The sequence below is a fragment of the Ranitomeya imitator genome, chromosome 1 (genome assembly GCF_032444005.1).
Source record: "Ranitomeya imitator isolate aRanImi1 chromosome 1, aRanImi1.pri, whole genome shotgun sequence".
Lineage (NCBI taxonomy): Eukaryota > Metazoa > Chordata > Amphibia > Anura > Dendrobatidae > Ranitomeya > Ranitomeya imitator.
Window position 1 is genome coordinate 37,273,352 of NC_091282.1, and position 24,286 is coordinate 37,297,637.

At 47.5% G+C, this 24,286-nt stretch overlaps 1 protein-coding gene across 1 annotated transcript; it reads right to left on the reverse strand.

Annotated features, from left to right (window-relative positions):
* Nucleotides 1-451: 451 nt before the first annotated feature.
* On the reverse strand, nt 452-23,649 carry TARS1 (threonyl-tRNA synthetase 1). The gene is made up of 19 exons (XM_069745985.1): nt 23,363-23,649; nt 22,204-22,284; nt 20,923-21,113; nt 19,833-19,956; nt 19,614-19,735; nt 19,273-19,390; nt 19,063-19,127; nt 18,608-18,686; nt 15,750-15,896; nt 13,916-14,014; nt 12,163-12,329; nt 10,603-10,765; nt 10,021-10,158; nt 9,475-9,552; nt 6,103-6,203; nt 5,911-6,015; nt 4,840-4,912; nt 4,068-4,182; nt 452-1,889 (listed from the first exon to the last, which is right to left on the reverse strand). Exons 1-19 carry the CDS (start codon nt 23,408-23,410, stop codon nt 1,741-1,743), a joined length of 2,163 nt encoding a protein of 720 aa, XP_069602086.1. The 5' UTR covers nt 23,411-23,649; the 3' UTR covers nt 452-1,740.
* Between the last annotated feature and the right edge of the window lie 637 nt (nt 23,650-24,286).

Genomic DNA, 24,286 nt, shown 5'->3' on the forward strand with positions numbered 1-24,286 from the left:
GCTCACTTTCCACCTTTAAACCTGTTATGGAAGACGTGACCAGGCTCTTTTTCTCGTTCTACAACCTGCACCAGTGACCCTATTCCCTCACATCTCCTCCAGTCCTTCTCCCCAGCTGCCACTGCCTAACTAAATTACTTAACCTCTCTTTCTTCCAGAATCTTTCCATCTTCATTCAAATACTGTCAATATTTACACAGGGCGGCGCGCTTTCCTACACACAGTGGCGCGCACTAATCCTCCTCTTGCTTGGCTTTTTTTTCACCATTAATTTGCATTGAAAACTGGAGCATCCATAAATAAATCAAGAGTGTGTACTATGTCCGATGCCGCCTTATCTAGGCCACAGCTGTCATTACCTGCCCTACCTTCTACTCAAGCGACCATTGCACCTATGCTATTTATATTATGTCTGTACTATTTGCAACCAACCCATACAGAGCACAGCACACGGCAGTACAAAACTTTATTAGATCTGGAGCCGGACGCTTCCCCATAAAATTGCTCCATTGGACGACACTGACATTTTCTTTCTGTTTATGGCATCTTTTATAGAACATTGACATCCCTTCATTGAGGCAGAACACACGGACGCAGCTTTTCTCGGTGTAGTACACGTGGCTGGACACACGGACGCGTTTCTCGGTGTAGTACACGTGGCTGGACACACGGACACGTTTCTAGGTGTAGTACACGTGGCTGGACACGGACGCAGCGTTTCTCGGTGTAGTACACGTGGCTGGACACACGGACGCAGCATTTCTCGGTGTAGTACACGTGGCTGGACACACGGACGCAGCGTTTCTCGGTGTAGTACACGTGGCTGGAGACACGGACGTAGCGTTTCTCGGTGTAGTACACGTGGCTGGACACGGACGCAGCGTTTCTCGGTGTAGTACACGTGGCTGGACACGGAGGTAGCGTTTCTCGGTGTAGTACACGTGGCAGGAGACACGGACGTAGCGTTTCTCGGTGTAGTACACGTGGCTGGACACGGACGTAGCGTTTCTCGGTGTAGTACACGTGGCAGGAGACACGGACGTAGCGTTTCTCGGTGTAGTACACGTGGCAGGAGACACGGACGTAGCGTTTCTCGGTGTAGTACACGTGGCAGGAGACACGGACGTAGCGTTTCTCGGTGTAGTACACGTGGCAGGAGACACGGACGTAGCGTTTCTCGGTGTAGTACACGTGGCAGGAGACACGGACGTAGCGTTTCTCGGTGTAGTACACGTGGCAGGAGACACGGACGTAGCGTTTCTCGGTGTAGTACAGGTGGCTGGACACACAGACGCAGCATTTCTCGGTTTATTACATGTGTCAGGACACACGGACGCGTTTCTCGGTTTATTACACGTGGCATTACTCGGAGACCCAACCGTCTCCCCACGGATTATTTGTTCTATCTGATGTAACATTGGACCGTTGTTCGTGCAGCTTCCAGTCGTTTTCATCAAAGCAGAGTCTACGGGAGCCGACGGCCGGGACAAAACTATGCAGAGAACGCAGAGAGCCGATAGAAAAGACAGAAGACCCATCTAAATATAATATAAACCCCCCTTCAGAAACTATGACAGCAGGAAACCCCCAGGATCAAACCCCCCCGTGCCCTGAGAGGACATTTATTGAGCGCGAGATCGAACTTCAGAGGTTTTTTGTTTTTTTTGGCTCATGGACGATGGTTTCATTTCAGACCTGTGCTCGGCGATGGTGGCGGCGGCCCTTTAAGAACAATGGATATTAAAACTCTTCTTCTGAATTCTTGGATCGGGATTCTCTCAGCTGGAGGAGTCTGGTGATCGTCTCCTCCACCGTGCGCTCGCCGTGCACCTTGTTATCTCTGGTGCGGATGTTCACCGTCCCGCTGGTCTTCTCCTTTTCTCCGAGCACTGAAATGAGAGTCACAAATTTAAGGGGTTGTCCCCACCTGTGATACTGATGACCTACAGTATATCCGCCATGTTATCTGATGGCAGATGATTGTAGAACTCAGGGAACAGCGCAGCTCAATGTGTTGTGGTCATTATCGGTACTGCAGCTCGATTCCCGGTCACTTGAGTAGGGGCTTAGCTGCAGTACAGAGAACGTCCACTACACGGAGTATGGCGCTATACCCTGGGAACATCCGGCCCCCACGGAGCTCTGCACGTCAGACCCCCTCACCCATCTGATATCCCCAGTCCTGGAGGGACGTTCTGCCTTCTAAGGCCGGTATGTGTTACTGCAGCCACCATTCACACTATTGCAGTGGTTTTCATCATGTTGCAAAACTACGACTCCCAGCATTACCTAGAAATTTGCAGGGAGTTGTAGATTGTAAGAGGCACAGGTTACAAATCAGTGGAGTAGAAGTGTGGAAAGGCCACCATCTTCACTATATACATGATTCATCCTGGGAATCTGCAGCTGGGGGAAAACTACAGCTCCCAGCATGCCTCTCTCTGCTCTGCAATAGCAGTTAAACTATACGTTAAAAAATAAGTGGTTTGTTGTATTGCTCAATCGCGGAAAATCAGTATAAAAGATGTACTCATTGCTACTGCAGACCTTGTCCTCATTGCTTTACCCGACTGCACTGCTCTCCATTCAGCAACACCCAGCATGCAATTCTGTAAATAGACTAATTTAAAATACTTGTTTTGGGTCTACAGCCCCTCTGCGGAGCAGTCCTGGACGACCACTTAATGAGAGCCCCCCCATCTAGTATCATTTGTCCTCAGACTTCACATTTGACTTCAGAACCGCAGCAAATCATGAGACTCCTCTGACCTCTTTCATACCATCAATTCTTCACATCCTCCTCTAATCAGAACTACCGTATTCTTTTCAGTCTCCCCTGATCATTTCATCAGAATCGTTCTGAATATCCTCCTCTCGGCTCTTTCTTCAAAATAATTCATTGTCCTGCTCTGTTCCTTTCTATTCTTCACATTCGCCTCCGTTTCTGGACAATTATTAACATCCTCTTCGGATTCTCTCATCAGAATGGATTCTTCACATCTTCCTCTGATTCTTTTTGTGAGAGTGATTCTTAACATCCTCTGCTGATACTCATGTCAGATTGATTCTTCAACTCCTCCTTCTCCTCATCCAACCAATCTGCTTTGTGTTTCACTGTAGATACATCATCACGGTGCTTCTTCCATTATGAGATATTAGTGACAGTGCGTCCCACCTGCTCACATCAGCCATTTCTTATTCTTCTGCAGAGATCTCAGTGCTGTCCAGGTCTTATGAAATATTTACCAAGATCGGGGTTTCTCAGCTCCTGTCCTTAGGGAATCGGCCTAGTGATGGACTGAGGATTTCTGTAAGGCTGCAGTAATCTGCACATAAGCTTCCGCCATGGAGGATCTGCACAGTTGGGATTCCTCCAGGACGGCAAGTAACAAGGACGGCAATAGGTAAGTGTGAGGGTGTGATGCTCGTTGCTAATAAGCTCCATAGTCTCCATCCCTATATTACATGTACCTTCCACACTACTAATATTACCATAGTGGGGGAGTGCCGAGGATGTATCCGGAACGTCTGTGCACACAAAGCAGATTTGTTGCTTTTTTTTCTGCACAGATTTGTCAGAAAACCTGAAGGGTGAACGAATCCTGAGGTCTCAGCGCACGGTGCTTATTTGTGACCTGCAGATTTTCAATTCTTTCAACGTTCACACTAATGAGTGGGGAAAAATCTGCATCAAAAACGCAAGTAAAAAAAAAAAAAAGCAAGCATCAAACCCACACATATTGTACGCTGCGTTTTTCCTGCCAGGAGGTGCAGAAATACTTACTGTGTATATCTCTTACCCCCATGTCACAGCAAGTAATTGTTGGGGTCCTTATATATCAGATTTGGGTTTCCTGCCCCTGTGCTATAGAGGAAACACGGAGACCACCCAAAATAATGGCGGCTCAGCAGCCTCATACTGTACAGCGCTGCCGCCCACTAATAGTCCATGAGGAAAGTGATGATGAAGAGTGCGGCCATCACCACTCACCATCGACCGCCGTGTCATGGATCTGACCATCACTACAACGAGCTCCTATGGGGAGAACAAGGAGCATTCCTCTTACCAAGAATGAAGTTGTACTGGGCGAGCTGGGCGTTCCTGATCTTCTTATTCAGGGTAGAGCCGTGGTCGAGGTCAACGTCTGCCATAAAGCCGGCGTGGTGGAACTGCTCCCTCACCTGCGAAGAATCATACAAGAAATAAGGCGAAGCTCGAGGGTCCGACCACCCGATCACATCCAATCACCTCCATGTAATAATCTAACACAGCCCCCCTGCCCTCCAGATAGCATGCATGCCCTCCATATAATGACCCAGTCTCAGAGCGTGGACTCGCGGACACTGCACCATTAGATGTGTGCGGAGACCTGATGGTGTCAGTGAAAACTGCATGGACTTGCGGAGAGTGCACCATTAGAGGAATGTGCGGAGACCTGATGGTGCCGGTGAGAACCACATGGATTCGTGGACACTGCACCATTAGATGAGTGTGCGGAGACCTGATGGTGCTGGTGAGAACCGCATGGACTCGCGGACACTGCACCATTAGAGGAGTGTGCGGAGACCTGATGGTGCAGGTGAGAACCGCATGGACTCGTGGACACTGCACCATTAGATGTGTGTGGAGACCTGACGGTGCCGGTGAGATTCGCTGCCTTATGAAGATGTACTCTTACAATGGTGCCATCACTGACCGGCAGATCAGCGATCAGTGGATCAGGCGGCTTCTTCTGGAGGCAGCACCGGATTACAGATCTAAATCACACATTATCTGGGCACCAGCAGCCCCAGGAAAGAGAAGTCCTCAGTAATGAAATACTCGTCGCTGGCCCTCACCTTCTGGGCGTAGTCGTCACACGTCGGCCCCACGGGCACCACCATTACCTGCTGAGGGGAAATCCAGAGAGGCCTGGAGGACAGAAGAGCAGAAATCAGCGGGCGGGAGGATGGCTTCCAATAGTCTGTAGATCTGTATGTAACTCTGCATCTCCTTGGTGTCAGTAAGGACTGGATATCGCACACTTAGGACGTGGTGAGGTTCTCGCTCTTCTTCTGGCCACTTTCACCTCCTTGACTCATTTTGATAATTAAATAGTTTCTACTTATTGATATTTTTTAGATCAATGTAAAAAAGTTCTACTAGAAAGTGACATTGATGTTTCCAGCAGCCAATCAGATCACAGCAGCCAGGCAGTGATGTCACGATCCACCAGAGCTGCCAGACTCTAGGTGGTAAGTGTCCTTTAAGAGGACGTCCATACAGACCAATGTATGACCAGACCACCCCGAGGAGACCCCCTATCAGCTGCAGTGTTATCTGGGCACAGCGCCATACGTATAAATGTGGCTATGCCTGGTACTACACCAGCAAATGGAGACAAGCGGCAGAATCTGACATGTCCACCCCTGTATGTACAGCGCTGCTCCTGGATATACAACCAGAGGTGATTTTACGAGTTGTTGTCAAGATGTGTTTATTTTAGTGTGTTTGCTATGAAAATGCTCAAAAATGTGCATGTTGTAAGTTTGCAGCATTTTGTCATCTTTTTCACTTATTAGTTTGAAGCATCTTCATTATTTGTTTCCACAGGCACAGCGCCATCCATACCAGTGTGGCTATGCTTGGTACTGCAACTGTGAATATAGCAGAGCTGTGGCATCAGAAAGCGCCATCCTGGCGATCAAAATATTGCAATTTTTTTTAATGCAAAACAGACATTTCTGGGGCGTCCGTGCGCCATTTTTATAAAAATAAATCAAAAGATACAACTACAATTCGATAGCTTCATGTAAATACACCCTGAACACGCTGTGGTCCCCGAGCCCTCACATATCACGACCTATGTCCTAGAGCGCCCCTTTATCGCCTCTGTGATACATGACAGACGAGACAGACCCAAACTTTACCATTTCCCTCCATAATTCTCAGTTAAAATAGCGATCATCCGTTCCACGGACCCAAGGATGGCGCGGTGGATGATGACCGGCCGCTTCTTGTCGTCGCCGTCCGGGCTACAGAAAAAATGAAAGGCGATGTTAGAACAGGAGGCGACGCGCTGACCTGTGCCCCCCTATATGCAGGCACTGCCCCCCACTGACCTGACATAAGAGAGGTTGAATCTGATGGGGAGCTGGAAGTCCAGCTGGATGGTGGCGCACTGGTGGTACCGGCCGATGGCGTCTTTAATCTGGATGTCAATCTGGAAATCAGAATTAGTATTAATGTCCGGTCTTACAGATGGGAAGGAACGCTGCGGGGCGAAGCCCTTACTGCCGTCATATCACTGCTTCCCCAGAGCGGCACGAGATCTCTTCTCTGGCTTCGACAGGGGGTCACCTGCAAACTCTGAGCCATACTTTAATTTTTTATTTATTTATTTTAAAAAAGCTCTTTTGCAGTTTTATAATGAATGTGAAAAAATGGGGGTTTAGAATTTAATAAAAAAATGTTTTGTTCTACAATAAAAAATAAAAAGTGCGTTTAGTGTCTCCATAACAAAACACATTATTATTTATACTGTATTGTGAATGCCGTAAAAACAAATACCAGAATTCATCTGCAGAATTGTCATTTTGTCCCACCGTCAAACACATAAAAGTTATTCATCACATTATTTGTGCCATTAAAGAACACAACTCATCCAGGAGAGAACACAAGCCGCCATATGGCTGCGTCATCAGAGAGGAGCTCTGGCTGTGATCTCTCGGGTTCGTCCTGTGTCCACGGTATAAATGGCTCTGTACTGTGGGTTGAGACTTCTACAAGATGAGGAAGACCAGCAAGAAATCAGGCTTTAAGGTTGGACTTCAGAAAGGCAGATTTTAAGGAACTGAGAAAGAGGGTAGGAAAGGTCTAATGGCCGAATGTTCTAAAGGACAGAAATGTCCAAGAAGGATGGGAGATTTTCCTAAATGAAATTCTCACTGCACAATAAGTAACAATCCCGAAAAGAAGGAACAATTGGAAGCATTTAAAGAGACCAGGATGGATGAACACAGAACTTGTTAAAAAGCAAAAATTAAATGTATATTAATGCTGTCTGCAGGGAATGCAGGGCAAGAGTTAGAAGAGCTAAAGCCAGTAATAAAGTGACTCTTGCAAGGGAGACCAAAAGCAGCAAAAAAGGATTTCAGGAATATGTCAAAGGAAAAAGAAAAGTCAAAGATGCTATAGGATTTTTACAGGGTGAAAAGGGTGAAGTGGTCAAAAATGATGTTGAGAGGGTGAACTTTTACATTTCTATTTTGCATCTGTGTTCTCTTAAGAAAGTAAACGCAACACCAACTGATCTTCATGGCGCCATCGAAGGAATAAAAAAAATCCACTCTATCCATAAACAGATGGTCAGGGAACACTTAGCTAAAGGTACCTTCACACATAACGATATCGTTAAGGAAATCGTGTGTGACAGCGACCAACGATCAGGCCCCTGCTGGAAGATCGTTGGTCGCTGCAGAAAGTCCAGAACTTTATTTCGTCGCTGGACTCCCTGCTGATATCGCTGGATCGGCATGTGTGACGCCGATTCAGCGATGTCTTCACTGGTAACCAGGGTAAACATCGGGTTACTAAGCGCAGGGCCGCGCTTAGTAACCCGATGTTTACCCTGGTTACCAGCGTAAACGTTAAAAAAACAAACACTACATACTTACCTTCAGCTGTCTGTCCCCGGCGCTGTGCTTCTCTGCACTCCTCCTGCATCCTGTGTCAGCGCCGGTCAGCCGGAAAGCACAGCGGTGACGTCACCGCTCTGCTTTCCGGCTGACCGGCGCTGACAGTGCAGAGGAAAGCAGAGCGCCGGAGGACAGACAGCTGAAGGTAAGTATGTAGTGTTTGTTTTTTTAACGTTTACGCTGGTAACCATGGTAAACATCGGGTTACTAAGCGCGGCCCTGCGCTTAGTAACCCGATGTTTACCCTGGTTACCGGGGACCTCGGGATCGTTGGTCGCTGGAGAGCTGTCTGTGTGACAGCTCTCCAGCGACCAAACAGCGACGCTGCAGCGATCGGCATTGTTGTCGGTATCGCTGCAGCGTCGCTTAGTGTGACGGGGCCTTAATTTACATGAATTTATATCTCCTGGTCCTGATGAAATACATCCTAGAGTACAGAAAGAGTTAACCGAGGAAATTGCAGAACCCCTAGCCAGAATCTTTGAAAAATCCTGGAAAACAGGAAAAGTCCCAGAGGACTGGAGAAGGGCAAGTGTTGTGCCGATCTTCAAAAAAGGAAAGAAGACAGAGCCAGGAAATTACAGGCCAGTGAGCCTTACTTCTATACCAGGAAAGATATTTGAAGAAGTTATTAAACAGCATGTATCTAAGTACTTGGATAAGAATACAGTAATTAACCAGAGCCAGCATGGGTTTGTAGCAAACAGACTAATCTAATTTCCTTCTATGATGGAATCACTGACTAGGTGGATCAGGGAAAAGGATTTGATATAGTATCTCATACAATCCGTAATAAAAAAATGACCAAGTATGGGATTGACAAGGCTATGGTTAGGTGGATTCATAACTGCCTCAGTGATCACACTCCGTGGTAAAAAATGGTTGCACATCCAATTGGAAGAGTGCTTCAAGTGGGGACCACAAGGCTTTGTCCTTGCTCCAGTGATGGTCAACATTTTTATAAATGATCTAGTTAAGGGAACTGAAGGTAAACTAATCAAATTTGTAGATGATGCAAAGCTAGGAGGGATAAATACTTGAGAAGACAGAAAGGATTCAGAAGGATCTAGATACGCTTGAACAATGGGCAGTGACTGATCGAAGAGTATTTAACAGGAAAAAATACAAGATTGTACATCTGGGCAAGAAAAACAAAAATTACATCTACAGAACGGGAGGAATAGAACGAAGCAACATCACGTGTGAAAAACACTTGGGTATACTAATAGATCACAGATTGCACATGAGTCAACAGTGTGATGCAGCAGCAAAAAAAGCAAACATAGTTCTAGGATGTATTAAGAGAAGCATAGAGTCTAGATAACGTGAAGTCATTATCCCCCTCTACTCCTCCTTGGTCAGGCTTCATCTGGAACAGTGTCTAGTTCTGGGCACCATATTTAAAAAAAATACATTGAAAAACTGGAACAAGTTCAGAGAAAAGCTACCAGGATGGTGAGCGGACTGCAAAGTATGTCCAACGAGGAGCGGTTAAGTGATCAGGAAGGGTTTAGCTTGTAAAAAAAAAAGCTAAGAGACTTAATAGCTGTCACAGGCTGTCACATTATAGAAGGATCATCCTTATTCTCATCTGCACACAGAAAAACGAGAAGCAACGGAATGAAACTGAAAGGGAGAAGATACAGATTAGATATTGGAAAAATCTTTTTGAGCGCAAAATCCACTGCTTGGCCACCGTCTGTCTTCAGCCACCAATAGGTGGAGCTCAGGGGCTTCTTACAGCTTATGTAAAAAATATATTATGTAAAAACTATATTGTTGTAGAAATCCACCAACCTTTGGTCCATAGAAGGCACCATCGCCCGGATTCAGCACCCACTTCTCTCCGAATTCATTCAGACTGTTTTCAAGTTGCTGCAAAAAGTATTAAAACAGAGTTCGAGGGGTTGTCCACACTTACAAAAACATGGCGGCTTTCTTTCCATAACAGCGCCTCATGTATCCACAGGTTATGTGTGGTATTACAGCACAGTCCCATTCACTTTAATAGAGCTGCGGTACCAGACACAACCTGTGGACGAGTGTGGCGCTGTCTTTGGAGGGAATCTATACAGGATGCAACTAAATATATTGGGATATAATAACAGCCTCTCAATAGAAGGCGCCAAAAATATACATTATGTATATCCTGCACAGCCATGTGTGCATATGGCTTAATGTACGGTTCCCATTGACCTACCTGGAGCCCGTCAGTCGCTGCCTTCCATCATCCTACATGGAGCCCATCAGTCGCTGCCCCCCCATCAGCCCACATGGAACCTGTCAGTGTGTGGTCCCATCAGTCTAGATGGAGCCAGCCAGTCGCTGCCCCCATCTCCTCACCTTCTCCGCCTGATTCCAGACTTCAATGTCACCCAGAAACTTCTCGGGCCTCGTGGAGAGGTTCAGCTTGAAGGTGAAGCCAAAGACGTCGTAGACGGCGCGCAGGAAGTGCAGGCAGCTCATGATCTCCTCCTCTATCTGCAATTATAAGGCGAGCGGCAAGTTATTGTCTCCGGGGCAGAAAAATATCAGGATAAATCTGCACATTTTCTCTCATCATCGGGAACCTCAGGAGAATCTGCACCGACCTATCCTGAATGATGAAAGACATCACCGGGGAGTGACCCGAACGTATCATAGGGCACATATTATTATTAACCCTATTGGAACCAAAATAGGCAAACAGCCCCATATTGGGGGCCCCACATCAGGGGGCTCCATGGCCATCACTACTGGGGCCACATCGCTGCTGGTTAAGTCACTTTCTGCTTTAGCTTCCACAGAGACTGGAGCCTCACATTGCCTTTCCAGCGATTATCAGTTATTGTGCAGCCCCCCGAGGTGATTGGCACAAAACTCTGACCTCAGAGAACCCATATGACCCAGGATTGGGGAATACATGTGAATTGCGAGCACTCGTACCTGCTCCATGGCACAGAATATGTGGGCATCGTCCTGCTGGAAGCGACGGACTCGGGTCAGTCCTGTGAGGGCACCGGACAGCTCGTTGCGGTGAAGGACCCCGAAGTCGGCCATCCTCAGGGGAAGCTCCCGCCAGGAGCGCGGCCGGTGGTCAAACATCAAACTACAACCGGAGATTTCCAGGAGGAAATTGTGAAGTTACAGAACTCCAATATCAGTCATAGTGTGAATACATACAATGCATACTTATAGCAATTAGTATGACACATCTGATCGGTATGACATTATATTTCTCAAATATAACCGTGTACTGTGATGCACGGTTGCTCCCCTGTTCCCTGGGTGGGGAGGTGGGGGACGAGAACAGACGGAGGGCTAATTCAGAAGATGAGGCAAGGAAGGAGGCCCTGGCATCTTCACCTCAAGAAGTATCCTGGGCAATAGAGCACCCCCAACTGTTAGGGACAGGGAAGGTGCCCCTGGACCTGGGTCACCTGACAGCTGAGTTGTGACACAGTCTATGGCCCTGTAGACGCATACACCCAAACCCCAATTTGAGAGGGTTGGGACAGTAACCCCGACTGAGCCACTGATCGGGTGCCTAAATGAAAAAAAAGAACCCTTCCTTTTGCCATCCCGTCCTGCCTTCCCGAATGCAGTTGTGCCTAAAAAAAACAAAAAAAACCACAAAAAAAAACCAGTGCACTCTAGGTAACAGATCCACCTGTGTGATACCAACATCCCGTCACCCTTACAAGCCCCTTGTGGGGACAGATATAAGAAGTAAAGGTACTGTCACACTAGACGATATCGCTAGCGATCCGTGACGTTGCAGCGTCCTCGCTAGCGATATCGTCCAGTGTGACAGGCAGCAGCGATCAGGCCCCTGCTGGGAGATCGCTGGTCGGGGAAGAAAGTCCAGAACTTTATTTCGTCGCTGGACTCCCCGTAGACATCGCTGAATCGGCGTGTGTGACACCGATTCAGCGATGTCTTCACTGGTAACCAGGGTAAACATCGGGTAACTAAGCGCAGGGCCGCGCTTAGTAACCCGATGTTTACCCTGGTTACCAGCGTAAAAAAACAAACAGTACATACTTACATTCAGCTGTCTGTCCCTTGCTGTCTGGTTCCTGCCTTGACTGCTGGCCGTAGTGAAAGCAGAGCACAGCCACAGCAGTGAGTCACCACTGTGTGACTCACCGCTGTGCTGTGCTTTCACTTTCACTTTGCGGCCAGCAGTCAGTGCAGGGACCAGACGGCAAGGGACAGACAGCTGAATGTAAGTATGTACTGTTTGTTTTTTTACGCTGGTAACCAGGGTAAACATCGGGTTACTAAGCGCGGCCCTGCGCTTAGTTACCCGATGTTTACCCTGGTTACTGGGGACCTCGGGATCGTTGGTCGCTGGAGAGCGGTCTGTGTGACAGCTCTCCAGCGACCAAACAGCGACGCTGCAGCGATCCGGATCGTTGTCGGTATCGCTGCAGCGTCGCTAAGTGTGACGGTACCTTAAGCCCTTAATATTTCAGATCATCGGATCTGGTTGTGGTCTCCTACCAGTGCCCGGGGCAATTCATGGGCTTCAGAGCAAAAATCTCCTTCTCCACTTCAAAAGAAAACATGTTCTCGCTGTAGTGCTGCCAGTGCCCGGATGTCTGCCACAGTTTGCTGTTGTACACGTTGGGGGTGACCACCTCCTGGAAGCCACGTTTCCTGTACTCTTGCTACAAGTGGAAGCAAAAAGATAAAAATACAAGAAGAGGATCAAAATTAGAGATAAAGTCAGTAACTCCGCGACATGTGCATGTGACCTGCGCCCCCGACCCCACCATGACTACCCATCTCCGCACCGGGACGTTCTGCACAGAAGACAGGGTCTAGTCTTCTGGTGATCGTTTTCATTTTAGGCTGATGAGTATAGACTAGAGTTAAGTGAATTTGCTCAGGTCCCTGCTTATTCTGACAGCTATAGCGCTTACCGAATAAGCTGCAGAGGGAACCCGGCTTCCTGGATCGCGCCGGCTGATCAGCTGTCCGGCTCCTCAGTTGACTATCAGGCTGGGACGCATAATGTCTGGGCCTTGACCGAGCAGGGACTTGACTTTCCTCCGGCTTTCAGACACTTCTGTGGTGATGGCGGCTGTAAGCCCACCTCGCAGCCACACGACCTGCTCTGGTGCAGGTTCTGATGACAACTCTCTCTTCTTGGCCTGGCCAGGCCTTTTATAATTAGTCCCTGCGACAACTGTCACTTGACCTGGTGTCATCTCTAAAACTCTTCCCCCGGGGAACATGTACTTCCTTCTTGTTTCCTGCTAATACAATTCTTTTTACTTTCACTATCATTATGTCCCTCACATGGCGCTGTTCGCTTACAGCTCCTCAGTCTCTCTTGTCCATCTCTCTACACTTTGCATATAAAATGGTGAGAGGCAGCAGGGAGGAGCCGGCTGTCAATCATCATGTCCGCAGTGACGCCACGACGTTGATAGAGTGTAGAACTGCTCTGTCAAAGTGAAGCCACAGGAAGTCGGAGAGAGATGTCATGGGGCAGAACAGGAAGGTAGTTATCAGCTGGTACATTCTTAGCCCTTAGGTCTACGTCATATCTCTTTGCCGAGCATCTGAAGATGAGGTATTCTCTCTGTTATCAGCTTAGGGAAAGCTGACTGCAACCTATCAATGGAATGAAAGACTGGAACTCCAGAAAACTGCTCCCCATCATTAAACCGAGACTAATCAGTGCTGAGAGCCCCAGAGGCGCCTACGTAGAGGGAGAAAGCTGCGACATGATATTTTCCCTGGCGTGTGATACTGCACATTTCAGGATTAAAGGGTTTATCTTAGACTTTGCTTATTGTTTCTTCAGGCCAAGAATGAACCGGTGGGAAATTGCTAATAACCTGTATTAAAAAAGCAACTTTTGACACCAGCCATGTAATGCGCAAATTCAGGGTTTCCAAGTCATTGTGCTTTACATATAAAATGCTGAGAGGTGGGGGGAGGGGGAGCCGGCTGTCAATCACCGTGATGTCGACAGTGATGCCAAGTCGTTAACAGAGCGTAAGAGATAGAACTGCCCTGTCAACGTGATGTCACAGGAAGCCGGAGCGCCGAGAGAGATGTCACAGGGCAGAACAGGAATTTAGTTGACAGCCGGTAAGTTCTTAGCCCCCATATCCCATGCAAAAAGATAAGCAAAGTCCCAGGTCACCCCTTTAACAGGGATGTACCTGTACCTATGGGACTAATCAGGCTGCTCAGTGTGTGACCTGAGACATTACACCTACGCGTGTCTCCTGCTCCTTACCCGGATGAAGCCGATCAGCTGGTTATAGATGAAGGATCCTTTCGGCAGAAAAAAGCAGCTTCCGGGGCTCAGCTCATGGAAGAAGAACAGCTCCTGATCCTAGATTGGAGCAGACACACAATAGTCATTGCACTTTGCAGCCGACATTACAAGCGCTATTCTACACCTTGTCGCTATTTTACATCTCGGCCAACATGTTTGCATCAATTAACCCCATCACGATCGATAATGTATATTTACGTCATCAGCGGGTGTCCCTGCCTTTGATACGGGCTCCAGTGCTGAGCCGGGATCTTTCCCCGTAGTTGATAGCTGATTTAATCAGACATCACGTGCCTCCAACAGCCAAGGGTGGATTCAAGATCCAGCACTGGCTGTTAACTAGTTAAATCTCGTTGTCAATCACTGACAACAGCATCTAACGGTTGCCGACGTGCCGGTAGGGCATCATACATGCCGTCCATCGGCGGCCCTGTCACGTGATCATGGCGCTGATGGGTTGTCATGAGCCAGGGGTCTATGACCCTCCTGTGAACACCGGCCCTTGGCCTCAGCACAGCGCAGAGGATTGGACGATCGCAGCTTCAAGTTTCTTTAGGGGGCTATTAAATACAGTATGAAGTAAAAAAAAATAAAAAGTTCACATCATCTCACTTCTGCCCCATTAAAAAAACAAAATAAAAACCCACACATTTGGTTTTGCCGTGTTCAGAAATGTTCAATCTATCAAAATATAAAATAAATTAATCTGATTGGTAAACGGCATAATGAGAAAAAAAAATCAATTAGCCAGAATTAAATTTTTTGGTAGCGGCAACATTGCAATAAAAGGCGATCTACCCCAAAATGGTATAAAAAAAAAAAACCCTCAGCTCAGGGAGCAAAAAGTAAGCCCTCACCCAGCCCCGGAGCCCGAGAAATAAAAACGCAACCATTTTTTTCCCCATACAAATTGGAGAATTCTATTGCCAGGTCAGTTTTGCCATATAATGAACATGGTAAATAAAAAAATAAAAGACAATTGTGAAATTTTACTTTTTCTGTAATTTCACCGCATTTGGAATTTCCCCCCCAATTTTGCAGCACGCTACATGGTAAAATCAATGATGTTGTTCAGAAGTATGACCCTTCCCGCAAATAACAAACCCTCATAAGGCCATATTGATGGAAACATTAAATAAAAGTTATGGCTCTTGGAAGAATTAGAGCAGAAAAGAAATACAAAAAATGGAAGATCACACCAATCCCAGCTATTAAATCCCTGAACTTTTTTTTTTTTTATGATTGGACAAGTTTTCTTTTTTTCTTCCCATTTTTCCAGGAGCCATAACTTATTTTTCCTCTAACATGGCCGTATAAGGGTTATTTTATTTTTTATTTTATTTTCGCGACAAGTTGTAATTTTGAAGGACACCATTAATTTTGCCATACAATGTACTGAAAAAAAAATACCAAGTGTGGTAAAACTGAATATATTGCAAATTTTATATTTTTATGGGAGGGAAATAAAAAAAATGGCTGAAAAAGCCAATTTCTGGCGATTCTGTTCTTTTTGTTATGGCGATTACTGTACGAGTTCATTAATTTTCATAGACAGAATGTTTACAGACATCACAATACCAAAGCCCTATGTTAAGTCGTCCTGTCTTCTACATGGCATGACAGCAAGAATAATTGCAAACTTACAAATGTATAACCAATCCCGATACTTGTGTCAAACAGATAATCTATATTTTTATATAGCGCCATCTTATTCCGCAGTCCTTTACAGTTTGCACATATAATACATTATACGAAGATGCCGCATCACCACATCCTACTTATCAGCGCTCACCCGCCCAATCTTCCTGTGGTCTCGATTTTTCGCTTCTTCTTGAAATTTTTCCCATTCTTTCAGCATTTTTGGATCAGGAAAAGAAATTCCATATATTCTTTGTAAGGTTTCCATATCAGCTTTCCCTTCCCAGTAAGTGGAGGAATTCTGCAAATTAATCAACAGCAAATAAGGAGAAGTCTGATGATAGTGTGCTCCAGAGCAGAAATCACCAAGAATAATGATAATAGAACAGTAACGTCATCGTATAATACATTTATATGTCACATCATGTCATAGGGCTACGGTATATAGGAAATTTATATAACTATAAGGAAAATAAGCCAGAAATGTGATATATAGAGGATGTGTCCCGTGTGGTGTAGTATATAGAGGATGTGTCCAGTGGGGTGTAGTATATATAGGATGTGGGCCGTGTGGTGCAGTATATAGAGGATGTGTCCCGTGTGGTGCAGTATATAGAGGATGTGTCCCGTGTGGTGCAGTATATAGAGGATGTGTCCCGTGTGGTGCAGTATATAGAGGATGTGTCCCGTGTGGTGTAGTATATAGAGGATGTGTCCCGTGTGGTGTAGTATATAGAGGCTGTGTCCCGTGTGGTGTAGTATATAGAGGATGTGTCCCGTGTGGTGCAGTATATAGAGGATGTGTCCCGTGTGGTGTAGTATATAGAGGATGTGTCCCGTGTGGTGCAGTATATAGAGGATGTGTCCCGTGTGGTGTAGTATATAGAGGATGTGTCCCGTGTGGTGCAGTATATAGAGGATGTGTGGTGTAGTATATAGAGGATGTGTCCCGTGTGTGGTGCAGTATATAGAGGATGTGTGGTGTAGTATATAGAGGATGTGTCCCGTGTGGTGTAGTATATAGAGGATGTGTCCCGTGTGGTGTAGTATATAGAGGATGTGTCCCGTGTGGTGTAGTATATAGAGGATGTGTCCCGTGTGGTGTAGTATATAGAGGATGTGTCCCATGTGGTGCAGTATATAGAGGATGTGTCCTGTGTGGTGTAGTATATAGAGGATGTGTGGTGTAGTATATAGAGGATGTGTCCCGTGTGGTGTAGTATATAGAGGATGTGTCCCGTGTGGTGTAGTATATAGAGGATGTGTCCCGTGTGGTGCAGTATATAGAGGATGTGTGGTGTAGTATATAGAGGATGTGTCCCGTGTGGTGTAGTATATAGAGGATGTGTCCCGTGTGGTGCAGTATATAGAGGATGTGTCCAGTGTGGTGTAGTATATAGAGGATGTGTGGTGTAGTATATAGAGGATGTGTCCCGTGTGGTGTAGTATATAGAGGATGTGTCCCGTGTGGTGTAGCATATAGAGGATGTGTCCCGTGTGGTGTAGCATATAGAGGATGTGTCCCGTGTGGTGTAGTATATAGAGGATGTGTCCCGTGTGGTGTAGCATATAGAGGATGTGTCCCGTGTGGTGTAGTATATAGAGGAGGTGTCCCGTGTGGTGTAGTATATAGAGGATGTGTCCCGTGTGGTGTAGTATATAGAGGATGTGTCCCGTGTGGTGCAGTATATAGAGGATGTGTGGTGTAGTATATAGAGGATGTGTCCAGTGTGGTGTAGTATATAGAGGATGTGTCCCGTGTGGTGTAGTATATAGAGGATGTGTCCCGTGTGGTGTAGTATATAGAGGATGTGTCCCGTGTGGTGCAGTATATAGAGGATGTGTCCAGTGTGGTGTAGTATATAGAGGATGTGTGGTGTAGTATATAGAGGATGTGTCCCGTGTGGTGTAGTATATAGAGGATGTGTCCCGTGTGGTGTAGCATATAGAGGATGTGTCCAGTGTGGTGTAGTATATAGAGGATGTGTCCAGTGTGGTGCAGTATATAGAGGATGTGTCCAGTGTGGTGTAGTATATAGAGGATGTGTGGTGTAGTATATAGAGGATGTGTCCCGTGTGGTGTAGTATATAGAGGATGTGTCCCGTGTGGTGTAGTATATAGAGGATGTGTCCCGTGTGGTGCAGTATATAGAGGATGTGTCCCGTGTGGTGTAGTATATAGAGGATGTGTCCCGTGTGGTGTAGTATATAGAGGATGTGTCCCGTGTGGTGCAGTATATAGAGGATGTGTCCCGTGTGGTGCAGTATATAGAGGATGTGTCCCGTGTGGTGCAGTATATAGAGGATGTGTCCCGTGTGGTGCAGTATATAGAGGATGTGTCCCGTGTGGTGCAGTATATAGAGGATGTGTCCCGTGTGGTGTAGTATATAGAGGATGTGTCCCGTGTGGTGTAGTATATAGAGGATGTGTCCTGTGTGATGTAGTATATAGAGGATGTGTCCCGTGTGGTGTAGTATATAGAGGATGTGTCCCGTGTGGTGTAGTATATAGAGGATGTGTCCTGTGTGATGTAGTATATAGAGGTTGTATCCCGTGTGGTGTAGTATATAGAGGATGTGTCCCGTGTGGTATAGTATATAGAGGATGTGTCCCGTGTGGTGTAGTATATAGAGGATGTGTCCCGTGTGGTGTAGTATATAGAGGATGTGTCCCGTGTGGTGCAGTATATAGAGGATGTGTCCCGTGTGGTGCAGTATATAGAGGATGTGTCCCGTGTGGTGTAGTATATAGAGGATGTGTCCCGTGTGGTGCAGTATATAGAGGATGTGTCCCGTGTGGTGCAGTATATAGAGGATGTGTCCCGTGTGGTGTAGTATATAGAGGATGTGTCCCGTGTGGTGTAGTATATAGAGGATGTGTCCCGTGTGGTGTAGTATATAGAGGATGTGTCCCGTGTGGTGCAGTATATAGAGGATGTGTCCTGTGTAGTGTACTACATAGAGGATGTGCGTATGTCTGTATTGGGGGGGCACGGACCCCGTACTCGTTACCTTGTGAATTTTGAAGGCTTTAATCTTGCCGGTATGTCTGACGTGGGGTCCTCTGCAAAGATCTATTAAGGGGCCACATCTATGAATGAAAACACCAGTTAACAAACCTGAAAGCTGTACAGAGTGTAAACAGTGCAGTAGCCACAGTCGCTGCTGGGTCTTTTTAGGGTCACAGCAGTCATGGACGCCATATCCATGTGACTTCCAGTTCCAAGGACCATGCCAGAAAAATATGCCCATGACTATAAAGTCTGTTCTATCAACTACACATAGCGTCTGTTGCTCTGGAGGACCCGAGTCTCGCGTGCAATACACTGATAGTAATGGAAACACTGCAATTACTCAGTGCTCCTCCTGTGGAGGCGCTGTGGGGAAATGAGCAGTTGTCACCACATTCCCTTTAAGGTGATTATGGGACTGAGAAGGGAAAAAAGTGTGTTCTGAGTCGTCATTACCTGTACACGGTGGTGGTCGGGGTGTCCACTTTTTCATTTAGGATCCGGCATTTAAACTTGTTATACTAAAGTGAGAAAGAAAATTTTAATGAGTTAACAGGAAAATAATTAGAGTCAAATATTGTGAGTTTTGATTTCGGATCGGCTTTAGATGTGGTTTTATGGAAATGTAGATGAATGTGAGGCTGTTACGAGAGACGGGGGCTTCACCTTAAACATTTCTAGCAGGGTTTCTTTGGAAATTTCAAGTCTTTCGAATGGTTGTTTCTCCTTCATTATCTTTTTGCAGAGGTTTTCTAAGCTGGAGAAGTCGTTGCTGGACACCCCCCTGGGAGAGAAGGAAAAAGAGAAGAAAAGACTTAGAACATTTCGGCAGCGACAGCTCCATCAGCAGCACAAAAACGGTGAGAAAAAGACCAAACTGGTGCGACCAGAGTCATCCCTAACACGGGTGCATGAGGCCGGGCCCCGGACATCTGCTAACCGGCCCACCAATTGTCTTAGCACACACCTATGGTGAGTGGATGCTGAGCTGATAAGGAGAGGCTCACCCGTCTTCAAGAAACATGTCGTAATAAAAGCCACTTTCTATAGGCGGCCCGTAGCACAGGCAGCCCCCATACACGCGCTCCATGGCTTCACCCATAATGTGCGCGCTCGAGTGCCAGTAAACCTGCAGGAGGAAGAGGAGAAGAAAGTCACCGAGTGCAGCGGCACCCGAGGATAATACACCGACCAGTCAGTCATCACAAACCACGACAAGCACTTACTGCTTGGGCTTCTTCATCATCAAATTTCAGTAGTGCAAGTGTACAGTCTTCCTCCAGGGGGCGGTCAAGGTCCCAGACCACGTTGTTCACCTTGGCGATCACTGTGCTATCCGCCAACCCCTGGCTGCAGGAGACAAAGCAATCGGCATAAGGATGTTTAGGGTTTTGATCTTACATCATTCATTGCATTGTAAAAATTACCTTAAAAAAACGGATTCTCTAGGTCGGTACGCTTATGGCGATACCAAACTTGGTGAAGTAAAATGAGGCTTGTGTCGCCATTTTCTGAGACTTGGATTTTTAGATTTAATGTGCCCATGACGTGATCAAGGGTCTCCAATGTGCGTCTATGTCTGCCGGGGATCTGCTGAAGACCTTGGTGCTTATTATTACGGAGCTCCTTTGAACCCAGCATGTGGCCGGGCTTCATAGGAGACCTTGAGTTTTGCTGTGGTATTGGTGTATAGCGAGCAGATGATCGCAGGTTAAAGTCCCCTAAGGGGACTAATAAATACAGTGAAAAATAAAGAAAAAATAAAGATAATAAAAAAATTACACGTGATAATCGACGAGTTCAGAAAAGTCTGATCTATAAAACTAATTAGCCCGAACAGTAAACATTGTAAACAGGAAATTAAAAAAAAAAAAATCAAAGTAGCTAAAATTTGTGCCCAACATCTCAAGTTTGGGCTCCTGACGGCAGCGGTCCTGGCGTCATTCACTTAAATGGAGCTGTGAACACAGAAGTGGACAAGGTGGGGAAACAACATCAACGTCCGCCTCATTCTCAGGATCAGTGGGGTCCCAGAGGTCAGACCCCCCAGTAATCATTAAGTGATGGCATATCCTAGACATGTGCAAGACAAGATGGGTAAAACCCTTTAGGTTTATACTTCTAGCATCAGTCTCTGGGGCAGGACGGAGGGTTTGGAGGGTCTTTCTCCATGACTGACAGTTGCCACTCCACGGCAATTGCTGAAAACGGCCAAAACGTCAACATCACCAAAAAGGCGTCTAGGGCAAATACCAGGGCTGACGGCTCTATATAAAAGCCCCCAGGGCCCCCCATCGTGTTCTGTCCTCTCCTCACCTGATCCCAGCAGCCACTTGGTACGGCGTGGTCTTCCACGACTCGGCGTCCACTTGCTTCCCATCCGGCAGGGTCACCTTGATCGGTTTGCTCGCTTTGGCGGCTTTCTCTGCCAGGAGGGCATCGTGCTCGGCCTTCAGCTTACTGTAGATGTCCAGCCGCTGGCTGATGTATTCAGGCCAAGGATTGAGCTGACGATGGAGACAAAAGTCAGGATGTAGAATATATAACGCCCGTGTGTACTATACGGCATCACCAGGGGAAATATAACCTAGAATTATAGCGCCACCTACAGGGCGTTAATATCTGGAACAGGCCGGTGTTGATTTCAGGTCACAACATAATCGTTGATCTTTTTACCGATATGGTAGAAGAAGGGTTAACCTGTAATTGAGCCGCTCACCTGGCACAGAGATTATCGGGAATGTACCCGCCTCTGCCTGGCAGCGACTCACAGGGGCACAGTCCATGCCAATATTTACACAGAACGACACAGCACTGTGCTCTGCCTGCAGGGAGGCATGATGGGAAGGGCTGAAGACCAGGACCCCCAGCAGAATATAGATGAATGATTGGCCATGCTACGCTGGGCAGAGACACCCCTCACCCTCAAGAGGCAGAGACCCTCCCCACCCTCAAGAGGCAGAGACCACCTCTCTGAAAAGTGAAACCCCTCTGCGGGAGAGAGAGGACCCATCACCACCCAAAAGGAAGGAACCCCTCCTTGCCTAAAGTGAGAAACAACCCCCCTACACCAACAAACAGAGAGGACACCCTCTCCCCAGAGCGGGTGAAGACCCTCCATGTGCAAGAGAACGCCCCCACCAGAACGAGTCAACAACTCCTCAAGAGGGCCCACTTCCACTACCTTTTCACTCAGTCCAGTAAACAGAGTGGTCCTGAGTGGGGGACTCCCATTTAAAGGGGTTGTCCAGTGAAAACAAGTCATCACCACTCCTGTGGATCGGTGACGGCCCGACTGCTGGGACCTGCACTGATCGGCAGCAGAATGGGGAATGCAGAGGCAGCGCACACGCCCGACCACCGCTCCATCAGTGCTGCCGGGAAAGCCAATAACAGTAATCGCCGCCCTGTGAGTGATGGACGGCCATGTGCACTGCCCTCCGTTCTAGTGGAGAAAACTGCCCCGTTCTGCCTATTGCTGCGGGTCCCTGAAGTCGGACACTCACCCATCTATAAGTTGTACCCGATCCTACAGCCAGGAGATAACCAGACAACCCCTATAATGAAGCCCCTGTAATATGTGTAATACGTCCTAACCTCCGCGCGGCCCCCGTCTCCACATCCATCCTTGCTCTTCTTTTTTCCTCCTTCCTTCTGTTTCCCGCCTTCTGAATTTGCCTGAAAAAATACAAAATAGTCATAATAAGTTATAACAGCTGAAAGTGGAAGAAAGCGCGAAACGGGAAGTGCGAGAGACTGAAAATAAAGGAGGGGGGAGTGCGGGGAGGGGACGGCGCGACCACAGAGACAAGAGGGGAGCACCAGACGCTCCCAGGTCCTAACACCCCGTACATGGCACGTGCTCACCATTGTTAGGATCTCGGGTGCTTTTTTTTTTTTTCTATAATTTGGAAAATTAAACTTTTTTTTCAGTTTGTACTTTAAGGTTTTGAACCTGTGACGGATCAGCAGCACAATACAGTGTGACGCCCGTAGATAATGATCATTGGGGCGGGGAGATCTGGTGTAATCCACACTGTATATGAGTCATCAGGCGAGGACGGAGCGACTCCCTTCTGATGGGGTGAGAACGGAAGAAGCGAGCTCAGATCACTGCACACAGAGGGGCCAGCTGTGGGCTACAGCCGGCATCTGCCTCTAACAGCAGCGACCGGAGGAAAACGCCAATCGCTGCCGTTTAACCACTTAAATTCCATCTATTTCTTTTAATCACCATAAAAATTAAATAAAAAGTGAACGGTGTCCGATGTAGCCCAAAATGGTATCAATAAATACAGGAGCTCGGCGCAGAGAACGAGACCTCGCCCAGCGATGACGGAAAAATGGGAAAGTTACAAGTCTGGGAAAATGAGTGAACGTGAACGGTGTCGTCAGAACTACGCGTCATCCTGCCAGCGATTGCACGGAGACGTCAGCGGAAAAATATAAAGCGTTCTGTCCCCTCCAGGATAGGTGGTGCATGTATGATCGCTGGGATCGAGCGTCATGGACCGGTGGTCGCACATGCGCAGTGCAGCATCAATCACTGGGGGTGACGGACACAGCAGGGGGCAGAGCTCCGGGGTCTCCGGCCGTCCTGGACACTGCAGCTGCGCATCCCCTCACTATAGCGCCTGCTCGGTGACCTCTGGGAGCAGTGCACAATGGCAGCAGAGCACAATGGCAGCGCAGGATGTCCAGTACATGTGGCCCCCCCATACACAGACCCCGCTGTGCGCCCCCCAGCCCCGCTCACCTTGCTCAGGTTCAGGCTCTGCATTGTGGCCGCCACGTTCTCCGCCATTCCTGTCACTGACTACCCGGCAGCTGACGCAACCGGCACCCAGAGAGAACAACCTAACACGGCGAATGAGGGAACGAGCCAATCAGAGGGAGAGACACGCCCCCAAACACGGAGGCCTGTCCCCGACGACCAATCAGGAAGCGGCCATAGCAAGGATGGTTGCAGTCACAATAGAACTCATGGCCGTGTCCGGCTCCTCACACACATTCTGCTGCTCTGCTGACGTGCGGCCGCGTGACGTCACCACAAGTCATGTGACTAGGGAGTAGAAACCGCCACATAGGGCGGGCAATGATATCTGTCTGATCTCCTCCCAGATTTCACCTCCAAGGAGGAGGAAGAGAAACTGCCGATAATACTGGGGGAAGAGGAAAGTGCAGTGGCCGTAGCAGCGGAATATGTCAGTGCCTGCCACAGACTAAGAGGAGCCTGATATGTCATGGACTCCCGTACCCCAACACTGGACACGTCCCTATCCCCCGACTAAAGAGCCCGATATGTCATGGACTCCTATACCCCACCCTGGAAACATCCCCTATCCTCTAAAAGGAATTTGATATTCCCTGGACCTCTATATGCCCCCCCTCCCCCACCCCCGTATTTTTACCATATGCTTTGGCAATGCTAACATGTACTTAGTCCTGCCAATAAAGCTCATTTGAATTTGAATTTGATATCGGAGCATTGACGTTATCACAAGGGGACGCTAGGGGGCGCGCTGTGGTGTTATCACTGGAGGACGCTAGGGGGCGAGCTGTGGTGTTATCACTGGAGGACACTAGGGGGCGCGCTGTGGTGTTATCACTGGAGGACGCTAGGGGGCGAGCTGTGGTGTTATCACTGGAGGACACTAGGGGGCGAGCTGTGGTGTTATCA